This window comes from Rhipicephalus microplus, unplaced genomic scaffold, assembly GCF_043290135.1.
Source record: "Rhipicephalus microplus isolate Deutch F79 unplaced genomic scaffold, USDA_Rmic scaffold_14, whole genome shotgun sequence".
Lineage (NCBI taxonomy): Eukaryota > Metazoa > Arthropoda > Arachnida > Ixodida > Ixodidae > Rhipicephalus > Rhipicephalus microplus.
This window is the reverse complement of record NW_027464587.1, coordinates 34,119,988-34,137,419: the sequence shown is the minus strand read 5'-3', so window position 1 is coordinate 34,137,419 and position 17,432 is coordinate 34,119,988. Positions and strand designations below refer to the sequence as shown.

The 17,432-nt window shown below is 42.2% G+C and overlaps 1 protein-coding gene across 1 annotated transcript; it reads left to right on the top strand.

The window, feature by feature from the left end:
- Positions 1-396: 396 nt before the first annotated feature.
- On the top strand, positions 397-16,925 carry LOC119180693 (uncharacterized). The gene is made up of 6 exons (XM_075882769.1): positions 397-560; positions 1,995-2,074; positions 6,367-6,462; positions 6,964-7,061; positions 9,183-9,402; positions 11,649-16,925. Exons 1-6 carry the CDS (start codon positions 397-399, stop codon positions 11,735-11,737), a joined length of 747 nt encoding a protein of 248 aa, XP_075738884.1. The 3' UTR covers positions 11,738-16,925.
- The last annotated feature ends 507 nt before the right edge of the window (positions 16,926-17,432 follow it).

Sequence of the window (17,432 nt, the reverse complement as noted above, 5' to 3'; positions counted from 1 at the left end):
AATACCAAACTATTTAAAATGAGCAACAACCTAAACATTCGAACATTTAGGCAAATATCAGGCAATTTTCAATTGTTGACATGGATTTTATAGTTAAGATAGTTGATTATTTTGGCGACACTGGAGTTTTACACATAACGCCTTCGTCCTCTGATAAAACATTGCTTGCATGTTTCTGGATATAAAATTTTAATGTTATTCACGGAAACTTTATTTGAGACGACGCGAGCGCAATACAAGAACTAGACGGAGCAGGTCATGCCAGCAGCGCTATCGCTATAGTGATCAAGCCGACAGAGCGGAGCACGGAGGAAGAAAAAAGGTGCGGAGTGTGAACGTCGTTAATAAACACGTGCAGAACGTGCATTTTGCTGCAAAATTTTGTCTTCTGTTGGCATGGGTGACCACGTACTTGTTAAATGGGCGTCGGAGGATAAATGGGACGTGTATCCCGTACGCAACATCAAGTCCCAAACTGTCGTCTGCCAGCTCATCGATGATCCGAAATGTGTGTCAACGCTGACCAACCAAGCTGTACAATTCCTCTGGAAGGACGACGAGTACGCCCCAGCATACATTTTGGGAATATTTTTGGTTGCTTGGCCCTACAATAGGCCTTATGGTTCATACTCATTTCAGTTTTTTGTCCGCGCTTAAAAAGTTCTCACCACACTGTTCTCGCCGCAGCCAGTCGCGCTGTTATGTCACCACGTTTCTAAAATACTGTGAATAGAATTCAATGCTCGGGAACCGCGCTGTATTTGTTGATATTTTTGTAGCGAACAGTTCAATCTTGGGGTACTCGCACGTTAATGCATACTTTGGTACCATGTCTATCGACGCAACGGGAGGTTTTTGAATCTTTTGGTTGCTGTGAATGTTCAATGCACCTGCTGTAAAATATATTCAAAAGCACACGCGAAAACGTCGAAGGGTGGATTTTATTATTCCGGAAGGTTTGCTCATTGTGGTATGCAGGTGTCCAATTTAAAGCTCGTGGCTCACGCGCTGGTCATGCGGCTGCACGAACGTTGCATGAGTGCATGACCAGCGTACATGCAACTTGCTTTGTTTGACGTCTGCTCGCTTTACAGAGATATATGTTGATTCTTCTGCCAGTCGCGTTATTTTTATTTGGCGGTTCGAAGTAATCTTGTGTCTGCTTGCTTGCTACACTTCGTGCGGCGTTTTGGTGATAGTTTTCGTTTTATTAGTTGGTGATTTATAGTCCTCATCAGCAGACCAGGTAGTTTTGTGGTTTTTATACAAATTTTCCGTGTTAAGGGGGCTTTCCGAGTCGCCCCTCAGTACCATAATGAAGTTCATTGTTTGTCCGTAGTTCATCTGATTAGGTGAAAACAACTATAAAGGCATTAGTTTGAAATTCAGGGGTTTTTGCTGTGCTTAGTTCTAATGATGTGCTTCCTCCTATTTTTCTCTTTCATTGTCATGCCGTTTAAATGTTGTAGCAGGGTAAGCAATTAACAGCCACGCATGATACTGTCCAACCTTTTTCACCCTTGGCATTTATGAATACACTGAATTTATACTTGCCAAGCCAATTATCAGGTCTGATTGCACTGCATTGAACTAAACTGGATATCACTTGTCTTTCAATAGAGGACAAAGTGAGGTGGTGTTATTTCACCTCTTTGCTGGTTCAAAAGTAAAATGCAGTAGGGCAAATGATTGGGGGGAAATGCGTAACAGTCTTGCTTAATTTTCTTGACACCTGTCTGTTGAATGCTTGTTGCACGAAACGTAAATCTGTTTTGGTGCATTTTTGCTTGTGCTGTTTCTTCAAGCCCTGCTATTTTTAATTATTTGCTCTGTAATCAATCTGCAGTTAGTCATAGTTGTAAATGAGGGGGATACCCCATCAGTGCATTTGTGATCCTTAACATATTTATCTGTTATTTCTCAACCAAAAATGCATGATGCTTCTCTAAAAACTTCAATGACATTGATATCAATGATGATCGACATTGTTTTAGGATCACAGATGGCTATGGAGCGCAAAAGAACCAGGCTTGTGATGGACCAAGCGGCTCCAAGCTCTTCTGCAAGACCGAAGGTGAGGCTGGTACTGTAAAGAGGCTGCATATAGAACGTGGTGACAGCCACTTCTACAGAGGGTGTAGTATTTTTCCCGGCCATGCGAATTGCTAGTTGAGGCCTACCTTATATATATATTTTTTTCTTCTTCTGTACTGCCCGTGAATATAGCGAGGCCATGTTGTATGGCATTTTGTCTTTGTGAAGGACATAGTGTCATTGCTGCTTGGGTGAGTATGCAAGTTCCAGCAAGATGTCAATCTCTAGTTTTCCTGAGAGGAAAGCAGTGCAAGGCCATGGCAGACACACATGCATCTGCTCGTCGAGTGCTCTGTATATCCTGTCGCTTATTCCCTTATTTTCTGTGATTAAATTAGAGAGGGCCTGCCAGCAACTGTTCCATCAATGGTGAAACTTTTCTACATAGCTTTTTTTTTCTGTTTCATTCTATAGGGAGCTTGCATGAATGGCCAGATTTGGGTGCACGTTAAAGAACCCCAGGTGGTCGAAATTTCCGGAGCCCTCCACTACGGCGTCTCTCATAATCATATGGTGGTTTTGGGACGGTAAACCCCACAAATCAATCATTGCATGAATGTCGGCGACGCTATGCATTCTGGGTAGGCAGCCATTTTTGTGTCGGAGGTGGTTGGAAATTGCAGCAGCGCAGTCATGTTTGCGAGTGTTGGCATAGCTTGCAGGTGTGATCAAGTGCGAGCGCGACCCAAATTTAACTCCAAGAAGAGTCGTGCATGATGCCAGCCCAACCAGAAGACTACACAGAAAAGCTGTGCCAGGAAGACCTCGAGTTGTACGAAGAAGAGATGAGAATATGCTCAGAGTGGACCCATTCACGCTTCGTGCGGGCGACTGTGTAAGCGGCGTGCACTTGTGGCCGTGCGTCGAGTGGCTGGTTGTTGGAGTCGTGAATGAAGAAATTCGCCGCCGATACCATGATCGTTGTCACTTAAGTAAGAGATGTTAAATCACTTGATTTTGCCGTAGATGCTAATGTTTTTTTCTGTTTAGGTTAAACTTCCAGTGTGTTAACAAGCCCCCATCGACGTCTTGTTCATAAGCAAAAGTGATGGCGAGGTTCTTGCCGCACACTGCACATGCATGGCCGGGAACAGCGAAGCCTGCTCACATCCCACTGCGCCATTATTCTAAGTGGAGTACGACAGATGCTTGTGCACAAGACGTGCGCTCGTCAATTTACTTGAGGGACGACGACCGTGGTGCCGGCGACGACTTTCTTCACCCATGGCCGCCGTACCCGGCCACTCTACACACACCTGTGACCCTTGAGGGCCTTTCTGGGCTTCATCTGCTACCGGGTTTCCAAACTCGTCCTTGGAACAAAAAGTTTATGAATATTGGAGCTGTCAACATGTCGCCACAAGGTCATGTTGCTTACACAGTCGCCCGCACGAAGCGTGAATGGGTCACTCGAAGCAAATTCTTGTCTCTCCTTCGTACTGCTTGAGGTCTTTCTAGCACATCATTGCGGTGTAGTCTGGCGGTGAGGCTGATATTGTGCACGACACTTCTTAGAGTTTAATTTGCATCGCGATCGCACTCGATCACACTTGCAAGCTACGCCAACGCTCGCAAACATGACGGCGCTGCTGCACTCCCCGGCTACCTCTGACAAAAAAAATGGCTGCCTACCCAGAGTCCATGCCGTTACCGCCGTATATGCAAGCTCCCTGTATACTAAAAAGCAACCTTGTTTTCTTTATCATCCTGTTTGCAAAGTCTTTGCTATGTATGCTTTCTTCCTAAATGCCTCTGCATGGTGTAGTATGTGATCATGACTGTATGACTTTAAAACTTTTACTGGGAAAATACTGAAGCTATTAACACTCTTTTGTTTATTCAACAAACTCCCGAGCAGCGGCAGTGCAGCTGCGGAATGGAGCAGGAACTCCTAATTCTAAGGCAAGAACTTGGAAGACTCAAGGGCAAGAATTGGCGAGCTTGCTACAGAACTCGACGAGGAGAGATCCAAAAGGAAGAAGATCAAAGATAAATATATAGAAGCCAAAGAGCTACTTGGTATGTAGGATGAAGTCTTTGTTTTTTATTATTTTCTTGGTAAATAATTTCAGGCAGCTGATAGAAACAAGTTGTGGTAAGGCTTGGGTTGACCCCTGCTTTAATAATCGGGCATCATATTTGTACAAAACAGCATAAAATGTGAGGCATGGTGAGGGACACTATCACAGACTTCCAAGTAGTGTTGTAGGTGTTGCAAGGAAAACTGCCTAGATGCATTAGTTATTACACTATAAAAAAAAAGGACACATTACCACCTACAATACTCTAAAAATATATGTTTTTGTTACTCAAAAGGTCACGCTGCACCCCTCGGGCTTGTTGAAAAAATGAATTCTGCGGAAAGCAGACACAGCTATCAACTGCTTAGTGAAATATTGCAACCATGCATGTCACATAAAGGCTACAAGCAAAGCGCCAAGTTGCTGTTTTTTCAGGTGCCCCTTTTCAAACAGAGGCCGGTTCTCACTCGTCAATTGCAAGTGGGTGTCTGTCATCTGACGTCTCAAAAGATTATTGGCCAATAGCTGACACGAATCGATAGCGTTGTTTAGATCAGAGGTGCTTGTTCTCATTGGCACTGTGTTTCTAAAGACATAAACTGAAATAGAGAAAATATTCGTTCAAAGTTTTCAGAAAGATGACTCACTTCCTGTAGAGGCCAACTGTTATCTGCTGAACTCTGCGCACCAGTGTATGTTCGAGCGTGCGCTCATGGAAGTTTGCTTAGAAGTTAAATGCAGGTCGCATCTGTGGTTACGCTAAAATATTTTTCGACAGGGAATGCCAGGTAGACGTTCTGATCCTGGGCGACACATATAACAAGGCAATTATGTTCTGTTAGGTTGTCGTGAGCACTGAGAGACAAAAACCGGTATTTTTAAACGTGATAGAAAGGCAGGCCACTGAAATGAAGTACAAAGTAAAAACAACATGATCTGTTTTTGAATAGTGCAATGTGAACGTGTTGGCTTCACATTGGCAAGAGCATCAATTGAGCGGATCTGGCGCTTTTTTTTCACTTATTTTTTTTCTTGCAGTGCCTGTGTTTCAGTCAGAATTGTGATCTTGCCATGATCAAAATTTTCAAAAGCAATTGAAACGCTTGATTTCGGCCCAAAACATGTGTGCCGCAACGTCGGCCTCGAGCGTGCATCGTGCAGTGTGCGAGCCTCCCAGTACCCTGCTCCACACTAGTGTCTAGTCAGCTTCGGCACTTTAGAGCACCATTGGCAGACACTGTTTCAAACTAAAAATAATAAACACTGGCTCGCCAGCAGCAAACAAGTAGTTGCGCGCTCACTTCGGGGACAAAATGGTCGCGAGCGGTGGCTTCAGCGTGCGCACGCGCATTCGTAGTTTTATTCAGTTCTCCCGAGTGATTATGCACCATGCCAGATTGCACAGCTACAGTAGCTAGAGCGTGATGAGAAGCAGCTGATTGGAACTATGAGTTGCTGGCTGCAGCCGTCAGCCCTGTCGTGTTACGTGAAAAGAAAACCACAAAACATTGAAGCGATGTGATAGAATGCACTAGGCGGGGTTGCGAACGACGCAGACCTCTCACATTAAATGAAGCAAGTTGAGGGGGGATTGTGATCCCTGTATCACTGGTCCTACATTAGCTTTTCAAAAAATTCTTACGGCTATGCATTTCTGGGAGGCATCGAATCGTTCCACGGTGTTTCATACCAAGTGCGAGGGGTGGTTCATGGCCCCAATAAAAGAAAGTAATGCATGTTGCTTCATGGTCACTTTACTAATCAGCGTGTCATCCCTGCAGAAGACCCCAGTAACAAACTTTTTAAGCTCATATTTATATTTAGCATGAAACCTTACCCAAAATAAATAACATTCAACAATACTGAGTACAGATTTTCCCAACTTGGCAGTACTATATTTGCCAAGTTACCTGTGGAGTTACATGCGATGGCTGCTAAGTATGAGGCACATGGTGAAGCCATTTTATTCTCAATGTGACATGAAAAAAAATGCAGTTCATGATCAATGCTCATACAAAAAAAAAATCCAACTCTGAAAGTAGTTACAGACACCACAAACATTTCAAGATCGGTTTATTACCATTTGAAATGTGTAGAACCTTTGATTGTTTATGAATGGTTTAAAATATGGTGCATAGTCACTAAAAATTACTCTTCACTCTGCATTTGTTTTCCACCCACTGTGTCCCATTCTTAGTCTAAATATAGGTGCGTGACTGGGCTAAATGGTAATTTATGGTGACATGAACAGTGCTTAAGGCACTTCAAGAACAAGGAGCCAACGAGGACTACTACTGGAAGAACACAAATAACAAAGGCCGAGGAACTAGAAATAAACTGCAGCAAGGTGTGTGACCAGGCTAGTGGTATTCCATGGCGACGCAAACAGCGCATGAGACTCGCAAGGACAACAAACCGAGGACTAGTGCTAGTAGTGCTAGTCCTTGTTAGTTCCTTGTCCTTGTTTGTCTTAGACCCTGTGCATGTTATCATGCTTAGTGTTGTTCATACAGAGGTAACTGTTGCCACCTGTACTGAAAGGATAACTTCATTCCACATAACGCTAGTTGCCTCACGGTATTTCCCAAGCACTTTGTGACGATTTAATACAATGTGCCGGTTATAGAGCTTGTACAGTCGCACCACTTTACAAGAGAGACTGATATAACACAAAAGAGTATAAGATACACCAGTGTGCTCAAAGTAAAATACAGGTTGATAAGAAAATGCATACATAAAACTTCACTTATAAGAGACATCTCGTATAAGAGAGAGTTGCTGCCCAGTGCATGCCTCTTAAAGGGGTTCAAGTGTAGATCCTGACCTCTTCTTGATTTTTTTTTTTCAGACATAAAGAAAACGGCTAGCAATCTTCGCAAAGCCACAAGCCAGCTCACAGACTCTCTCTCCTCCGCAGCTTCACCGGCTATCGTGCCTGCTGCTCAGGTTTGTGGCTTCATTATCACTGATTTGTGGTTATTGCATGGTGTGACTTCTTGAATGTGATTTTATAATAGCGCTTTTTCTTATGCTTGTGCCTTTCTGCATTTTTTGTGTTTCACCAGTAGTCAAAGCGAATGTTCATCCATCGTTTACAAAGCTTGTCTGATGTGGTCTGTGTGTACATTTTAGTTGCTCTTTGACGCAATGCATTCCTGTCTGTCTAGTCTAGGCGCTTTTATGGGATGGTAATGTAAGCACTTGTTTTTTTGTATATGCCTGTCAGATTGGTGGGTTCTGTATTACTTTTATCAAGTGGCATCTTGCCATACGTTTTATTCACATGGTGTCGCATCTAAAAGTTTATACTTGGAGGAATGTGTAATGTGGATTGCACATCTTCAAGAAAAAAAGAAAGATCACTTTTCTGTGGCTCCAGAAGTTACAACCACATGCTTTATGAAAGCTTTTTTTTTCTGTCTGTTCACTATAAAAATTTTTTGTGCATGTGAATTGCACCTCTTGTGTGTTAAGCACAATGCATGTGACAATTGTGTTAGTTACATTACAAAGATCGTCTAAAATGAAAAGTATTATGGCGAACTCAAGCAAAGTAAAAAATAAATATAATACGGAGGGACGCCTAAAAAGAACGTCAAGTGGTTTTAGAGTAATACTTCATGGTCAATAAGGATGGATATTTTTGCCGATGATGCCATAGTTATTCCATGGTTGTTGCAGCAGAAGTTTTAAAATACGGGAAAGAAAAGTTTGTCTTGGGTGCCGCAGTTTTTGCAAGCTTTCTCTTCTAGCAGACCTTTTCTACGGAAGGCAGTGGCAGGCTTGTGGGAGTACAAAGTCTGATGTCCTTGCCTGGGCAATGCGTTTTTGGGGTGTCATTCATATTTACAAAAATATACGTTAAAAGGAGTTCTCAAGGTGGTGCTTATGTGCATGCCATTTTTTGTGCTCATGTAGCGAGCCATGTTTGCACTGAAACCATGCTGGGTACCGTCTCGCTTGGCGCTCTCTGAAGTGAACACCGGTACTGGGTGGCATAAAATCATCTCCAAATAATTCACCATTGCAGTCTCAAGAAAATGGGCTTTCCAGCTGTGAAAAGTGGCTCGCTGGCTACGCATTGCAACAGAAAAACTAGCATGCGAAATTTTCCTGCGCGTGCTTTTTTAACAGGGCGTAAAATACTTTACGACTTAAGCTCAATAAAAAGTGTATTACTCATTTGATAAAAGAAACTTGTGGCGAGTACAGTATTTACTCACACAATAGGCACAACCCCAGTTTGGTAACGAGAAATCAATTTTTTTTAATATTTCCACTGCGTTGTCATCGTAGACTTCCCAACCGCGAACGTTGGCGGGCAATGAAAGTTGCAGTTTTGTGCGGAATCAACTTCACTCTTTTCAATAGCTCTCCTTGAAGAAAAGGTGGCTTGGGTGGCGCTGTAGCACTGGAATGGGGGTTTGCGACTCGATTGCAATGTCTTGAATATGGAGTGCGAGGCCACAAAATTAAACGATTAGTACCGTACAGTGCCCTAAATTTCGGTTGCGATAATGTGCCTAATGTAGGCCGCTTGAAATTTGATTGGCGAATTTCAGCTATGGCACTTTCTCTTCGTACTTTTTCATTGACAATGCAAGTATTTAGACGTTAATTTCTTTATATCTGAATGATCACTGCATCGCATGCCTCGATTGTCGGACACGCGAGACCGCATGCTCAAGAAGTTTTGTGCTAGTGTAGCCTACGAAGGAGGCTGTTTTGGCTTTAGCGCAAATGTTCGCGACTTGTACTGTAGTTGGGAATAAAATTTTTGGTAATTTTATCCCGCATAATAGGCGCACCTCGAATACGGAGCCGAATTGTCTGGAAAAAAACTGCGCATAATATGTGAGTAAATGCGGTACTTGATTTTTTTGTTTAATGCTGTTCTTGTGAAAGAGAAAATTGCTGATAGGGCTCAATGTCAGGCTGGTAAACAAGTACCTTTTTACTTTGACGGGCGATTGTGACTAGTGGCATAATATTGGATGTATTGCTTCATAGCAAACTTGCCTGAGGTAAAGAAGCAACTAGTTGTATGAGCAGCTCTATTTTTTGCAGGTGGACATAGGAGATGGAGTATTGATCGACGAAAAGCTCCTAGAAAGGATTACGCTGAGCACACAGACTCAGCCATCCAAGTTCGCGAGAGCGCTGCTGCGGGCTGTATTCACGGTTGAAGAACTTGAAAACAGCTCGTTGAAGGGGAAGGTGTGCCCGGCAAATAAGGATGCCCCTCCAAAAAAGGCTTTGGACAAGAGGAGGCTGGACGCAGTAGTGTGTAAGTACATTTGACTTCCACGTTTATTTATTATCTCCTCTTTTTTTTTTGCTATACTACAGACCCAATAGGCCTAAGCAGGAGTGGGATGTTAGTTAGTGGTATTTTTTCGATTTGTGAACTTGAAATGTACTATATATTGCCTAGGATTATATCGCCACAGTGGTAAAACATGACGTATAACAAAGAAGAGGAAGAGTAAATTTCAGGACCTTGTAAATATCAGCCTCTACAAAAATGAACTTACGCAGTGATAAAAGTGCTGCTTCAAACTGCTCCAGAAAGGCAATGCTGCTCTGAACAGTAATTTTTATTAGTAATTGCTGTAAACCTGCCGTGAAATGACAGAGAATGAGATGATGAATTTTTATGGCTTTACAGGCTCGTAAGTCCTAAAGAGATTAAAAAAGAATCTGTGTACTGTGTTACTATGTGCACCAATATAGGCTCTGATCTCTTTTGCACGACAAGACGACAAGAACTGGCATATTGAGCATATAGCTTTTTTTTTTCTCAGCTAGACATGCGTGAAGTGTGAAAACAAACAGGATTGCTTTTATCTTGTACCGATCATCTTCTGCTTATTTGGCAACAATTATATGGGACTGTGGTTACTTCTAGAATGTGGTACTTGACTATGGTTTGATTTGATTTCTGTCACAAATGCTAGTATGTTAAATTGTAGCTTGTTTCACAGCTCATTTTTGACAACCTGCCATGGTTCGCTTCATGAAATTCACATTGATTGTTCTCTGTGAAATATATTAGTACTTACAAGATACTTTGACAATGCTCTGAACTCCAATTCTTGTGAAGAAAATTCAATATCTGCCCCCAAAATACCAGTAGCTGCTGAAAATTTGCATTTTTTTTTTCTGCTCCAAAAACAATTATGGCTGATTCAAAGTAGTACTTTACCTGCTCCAAAGTATGCTCCAAAAAGTAAGTTATTTTCATTACTGTATAGGAAGACCGCAGTTGGAAAGGGCCTGTGAAAAAACTGTTTTAATATGTGTTATAGCAAATATATGGGTGTTGGTACTTGTTCACCAGTGCGACTGACCTTACCGGGCCCTAAAGGTTGCATGTTCAGAGATTTCACTTTTGGATCAGGGCTACTGCTGCACCAAATTGTCGCAATGCGAACCCTGCTACATTTCCCCCAAAATATGGCGAATCCCTCTCCACTTAGGTTGAAAGCATGTGCTGCAGCCGACTGGTTGTGGCTTTTAGAAACAAAACATTTAGCACTACTTATTTCACTGTCACAAATTGCAGGGACTACTAGAATTGCAGCACATACAGAAATGCAAGTCAAGCTACATTGCCCTGCTGCTGTTATTGTTCGTTGTGGTGATAGCTGGGCTATGCTCATTCTTGCACTATGAGAAATCTGTGAAAGCTCTGCTGTGCTTATCATTTGGTGTTCATCAGTGCACTGTGCTGAAGGCCTTGAGCCCCAGTTCACAGTGCAGCCCCTGTCCTAGACCCATTTTCTTAATTGAGAGTTAGATTTTACTGTTCCCTTCCATCATCTTCTTTCTGCCCCCAACAATGCTTTCCTGGGTGGCGCTGTTTTTGAAAACAAATTTCCCAAACAGCACTTCTCAGTGAAGGCTTGATTAGTTTTTAATTTAAATAGAAATGGTTTTTAAATATTTATATTTTGAATACATTTCAATATTAATGGTCATCAGGGGCCAGGAGCATAGGCAATTTTTTTTTTCTGGAATGAGGGGGAGAGGGGGGCCATGAGAGGCTAGCCTAATCGTCCAGTATCACTTTTTTTATTCATAACTTTTTTAGCTTGAAGGTATTATTTGATAGTTTTGTAATATCTTACATAAACCACTGTTAGCCAAGGCCTAAAGTTAGTTCACTGAAAAAAAGTTTTCGTGCTCCAAACCCTCACTGTTCTGCTCCAAAAAAAAAACAATGGTGTGAAATAACCGTGGTCATTAGTATCTATAAATTTCCGAGTCGTTGCATTATGCAGAAACAATATTCAAACATATTTTTGACAGACACACGTGAAAAAGTCTGTTTCATTAGGTCGCACCTACGCTCGCCAAGAATGCATTAATCGAATTTCCTATGTAAAATTTTTATATAGTGTATAGCCTGCTCATTTTAAACTTTTCTGAAACATGTTGTGAATAAATTAAAAAAAAAAAAGGCATGACTAATTGGGCTTTGCCAACCCATACATGTGTTGCTGAATTGTTATTTTGTGCTTTCTATTGCAGCCTACACTTGCTCCCTATACAAGGTGAGCATCAAGGAGATCAGGACGAGCCTTGCCTCCATGCTGGCCCGCAGACAAGTTGGCAGCTGATCTGAGATAATCGCAGTTGGCTGCACCTGATCGTTGCATTCATTCTAAGTCATTTTAAAATTAAAACTTTGAGTATTGTGATGATTTGCTATCTTATCCTTACTTTAATACCGTATTTACTCGCTTAATGAACTCTCCTTTTTTTTCTTTTTTAGAAGTTGACGTAAATTTCGGGGAGGGTTGATTACGTGGGACAAAAAAAAAATTCATGGTAGTTCCGACAAAAATTATCCATGACAGTATAAAAAAACTTGCCGACCAACCGCTGCTGGCCTTAGCTTCACTGGCAGAACTGTGGAGTTGTTTTTACGTGAGAACTGAACTTACTTCACAAAAGGAACTGTCTGTGTTTTGGTTCGCGAATTGCAAGACAAACCTTTTTTGCAGCCCGCAGCTCTTGTTATCTCCCGTAACGAACACGAACGGCTAGACGCCAAAGTTTTGCCAGCCGCTCTGCACCCATGCTCCAGCGCATGCTCGACCAAAAGCGGCCGCGTAGCCATAGCCTACTGGCTGATCATGCACTGCGCAGCAGGTGTCCAACAAATTTCATTATTCATTATGACAAACCCAACCATAGCCTCCTTTATTTTCTGTGCCCGCGCAGTCAGTCCGCCGGGCCCGTTCGGCCGCCTCCCGCATCCTCCTCTCTTTTTGCGTCTGCTGTCCGCCAGGGGCGCTCGCATCCCAGAATCGAGTCGGCGCATTCAGCCGCGGCGACGCATTTCCAGGAAACCTTTGTTCGTGTCGCATACGTTTGCAACACCAATTATTTACGACCAAAACGGTACGTAGTACTTTCAGCAAATATAATTGTAACTGTTGCTTCATTGTGTTGCGTGAGCAGATGACACGCGGCATTAACTGAGTGCGTATAAACAAAGAACGTCGTTTGTACCCCGCGTTTGCACGGCCGTTGTCAAGCGCGGCTATCATTTTTCGCGCTTCTTTCTGGCAATACTTTTCCGCGCACCTATCTTCGCAGCGTAGTACTTTCAGCAAGTATGATATTTAACTGTTGCTTCATTGTGTTGCGTGAGCAGATGACACGCGGCATTAACTGAGTGCGTATAAACAAACAACGTTGTTTGTACCCCGCGTTTGCACGGCCGTTGTCAAGCGCGGCTATCATTTTTCGCGCTTCTTTCTGGCAATACTTTTCTGCGCACCTATCTTCGCAGCGTAGTACTTTCAGCAAGTATGATATTTAACTGTTGCTTCATTGTGTTGCGTGAACAGATGACACGCGGCAATAAGTGAGTGCGTGTAAACAAACAACGTCGTTTGCACCTCGTGTTTGCAGGGCCGGTTTCATGCTTTGCTATCATTTTTCGCGCTTCTTTCTCGTGAGGCTTTTCCGCGCACCTATCAGCGAATTTCGCTAAGTAATCAGGAATGTTAGTTTACGGTTTCTCTCGTTTCTGTCTCGTGCAGCGGCCTACGCACACAAGTCTCCGTGGTTCATTCGGCTGTGATAACACGCGTCAGGTGCGATGGCGTACTGTTGCGTGCCCGGTTGCAAGTCTTCAAGCAAAAAGAAGGAAGTGGGAATTTCATTCCACGAAATTCCAAGCGACGAGGAGTTGCGGCAAAAGTGGATAAAAGTCATTTCACGAGACAATTGGACGCCGAACACCACTTCCTGCTACTCAACCGTGTGCAGTCATCATTTCGCTGCTTCTGATTTTAAGCAAGGATGTAAAACACGAAGGCTTATGAAAGGTGTGGTGCCTAGAGTATTCGAAGAATATCCGCGCTACTTGCAGCCTTCGACAAAAGCCCCGAGAAGTGACGCGGCGATCAGAAAAAAAAATTGTGATTGCTAAAATTGTGATTGCTGCTTGTGAACAGTGTCAACGAGGGTACTAAAGCTCGTCAGACTGTGTGCGTGTGAGGAACGTTTCGATTGACGCCCTCTTGTTCGTTTCCGAGGGTTGCGAATGAATTAATACGCAATAAACAAGTTTCTCTACCGTTTCCTTGAAGGTACGGTGTTCTGTTCAATGTGCTATCTTGCGTACTTATTCTTTCTCTCTTGCATATGTTCTCTCCTAAATATTTAAGTGGCACACGGGAGTGGTATCACACTTTTGTTTTTTAAGCTTGCCCCGCTTAAAAACGCGCGACGAAGGACCCACCCGTCAGTGCCGGCGGTAGCACCGGAGTCAGTGAACAGGCTCTGCCGGTTCTGGGAAGGCAGCGCCGCCTGGTGGTGATTGTGGGAACTCAGCCTGACGGTCGGCTCCCTTTGATCCCGGCGGCAAAGCGCAGGCACAGAAAATAAAGGAGGCTATGACCCAACATCAATAAAACAGCCAGGCCTTCACACATTGAGCAGCACAGTTGCAGCTAAAGCTGGAAAAGTGGCCTTTCAGAGCCTTTTTTAAAGGGGAGACTGGTCTTAGACAAATTTTTGTTTATTTCTTCAGTGATCTTGATCAAACTGCGCATGATTATGCAGTTATTTCTGCTGATTTCAAATATTTAATTAGTTATCCTTTAGCTCATCTTGTTCCCGAAATCAGTGAAGTTCACCTCCTCCCCCCTGTTTCAGGCCATTATAGAAAAAAGTGTTTAATTAAAAGTGATATTTAAGATATGCCAACATAAACTAATGACTATAGATTGACAGTATGCAGGAGATTATTGTTTTAGGCCTTTCTTGGTTATTTTACAGCAAAATGAACTATTCATTTTCAAAAGGAGGTGAAATTGTATTACAATTTTGGTGAGTAATTAAATAAAAAGGCTTGTGCTCATAATTCTGCTCTCATCTTTGCATTATACACAGATACAGGTTTCCATTGCAAAAATAATTATTGTTGTACCTGCTCTAGCTGCATAGATATTGAGGCTTCGAAATTTAACAGTCGTAAATTTACTTTTTCGAGAAAAATGGGAAAAACTGAAAACGCACAGTTTCTTCAAAAAGCAACAATCGTGGTGTGCATGTTTTGCAATTCTCATAAAGGTGCTCATAAATTGGTAGTAGAGCTTCGGACACAGGTGCTGGCAAATTATAAAGAAGCCTCGAAGTCTGTTCCCCATTTTCTTGCAGCTTCAGCATGTTAACAGCACCAAGAATCTGGACAGTTAGAATGGCATTACAAAAAACTTACCACTCCCTGGTGTATGAAAATATGCAGAGCGATAAAGAAAAATACTTGCAGAAACCAAATATGTCAACTTTAAAAGAATTTTTTCGTCACTTTTTGGTCCTAAAGACCAGTCTGCCCTCTTAAACAATCTTGAAGTAACTGCTACGGCACATTTAATTGTCATAATTTTTGTGTAGTATGAAGGAGTTCACTATGCCATCCTTTATCACTCAGGAGAAGCGGGGTACCCGCTATGCACTTGCAAGGAAATTTGTGCAATTTTTTATGCTGTGGCTGATGATTAAAAATTATGCCTGAAGCTTTTGTAATGAGTTGGAGCATTGGGCGACCCAGTCATTATGCAATTGGCATTGTGTGATGCCTGGTTGTTCCTTCTCTGTTTTAAAATCTTTTATTACTCGTATTAATAAGCTTTCTTTCTCTATCATCAAGCGTGTCTAAGGCTAGTTTGCAACTGAGTTTCAAGCAGCAGTGTGGCTCTGCGTGTCAGCACAGAATACTGGGCTGGCACACAGGGACCCCAGTTTGAGTCCCATTATGTCGTTGGTGTTATTTAGTTTTTATTTTATTTTGTGTGATAGTGGTTACAGACACCTGCTGTGGCAGACAACTACGATGCATGCGATCGACCCTTGTGAACTCTTAACAGCTTTCACTGTAAAACGCAGCGTTGAATAGCAGGGCACGCAGGTTGCGCTATCAGTGTGGTTGTACTAAGTTCTGGCACCGCTGTGCTTGCATGGTGCTATAATCGGAGTTTTTTTTCCGAGTTTGACAGGTCTGGTCTGCTGCTAAAAGGTGCGACTTAAATTGTGGCTGCTTGCAACTGTTAAGCATTGTCAAGCTACGTTTTGACCTTTACTGCATTGTTATTTTGTAATGGCGTGATTAACGTCTTAATCATAAATGGCACTGGCTTTCACTGAAATAAAATGGATAAACTAAAGAAGATTTTTTTTTTTTTTTGAAGGACCAAATGTCGCTGCTCCAAAGTTGGAGGTGGGTTCATTATGAAAGTAAATATGGTATTCACTGCACATTTTATTCTGATAGGCTTTTTAAACTGCTTGTTTTTTTGTATTCTAGAAAGTCATTTTGCAAGTGCATTCATGTGCTGGATTACTTACTCGTACTTAATTTTGTGTGCAACTAACCATGTGTGATATTTTGCTTTGATAGTTACTCGTATTCAAATTTTTTATGATAACTTACTGAAGGCATTTTGAAATATTGAAAACTCAAGTCCAGGCATTAGGGTATCAGTCGACCTGGTCGCTCTATTCTTAGCGATTTTAAAACTGAGGTTTTACTATTGTGATGAGACACGTTAATTCACTCTTTCATTTTCACTGCACATTTTATTGAGATATGCTTTTGTAACCCTACTTGTTTTCATGTATCGCAGAAATTAGTTTTGGTAGTGCAATGGCAGTTTGGTGCCCACCAAGCATCTTTGGTTGTGCACTGATGTGTGTTAGTCAGATTCTTAATTTATTGCAATATTGAATTATTTTAACATGCATTTATTGAGCAGTTCTGAGTAGTGAATTGATGATTTGTCACATTGTTATTTATTGCTATAATTATTTTTATGTGTGTTTATTTTTGATGTTGTGAAGTCATGCCATTCCTTTTTTTCACTCTGGAATGCTTCATGAATTTGTAATTGACACATAAAGCCCAAAAAGGCACTCCGATACATTTTCAACATGGTACATTGAATGGTTGATTTACATGCGCAAAGCTTGTCTAAGTGGCGGATAGTGTTCAGAGTGCCTTGCAAGGGTCTCTTGGTCATACATATTACTGCCGTGACGAGTTCCTTACTTGAAAAAAAAAATTCTTTGTGCATATTTCTGATATTATTTTGATTGTCTATTACTGAAAAAAAAATGCCATACAAGCCAAACCTTTAAAAATGTTAATAGTGTGTGTGTTATGGAGCTGAGGCTGATTTGTGAATCCTCTTTTTATTAGCTGCCAACAGATGTTCACTGCTTGTTTGAATGGTTTTATACAATTCTCTGTACTGTAGGTTGTAAATGATAATAAATGAGTAATTTTGCAGAGTTTCGTATTCATGTCCATGTACATTACAATTATAGCAGCAGATATTATGCCGCACTGTGCAGACAGTGCAATGGGCCTAATTTGTGGTCTGCATAAAAGGTAGCTACTTACAGGACACATTCAAGACGGCCACTTCGAGGCGACATAAAACCGGCGACCAAATCTCAACAGTTGGAAGACATACAAAATGGTCACAAATGGGACACATATAGGACGGACACGTTGAGGCGACAGAAAAGCGGCGGCGAAATCGCGACAGTTGGGAGAGATACAGGACGGTCGCAGATGGTACACATAGAGGGCGGACACTTTGACGCGACATTAAAAGCGGCGGCCAAATCGCGACAGTTGGGATACATACAGCTTGCGTCCTAATGTTGCCTCGGGGAACCATACAGTAAACATACAGGATGTTGCCATTTTCATAGACTAACCTGCACAAGCAAAAGCATCCGCGTGAGCGACGCAGTCATAGTCGAGCCGGCGCCACGCCCCGGTTTGTTTAA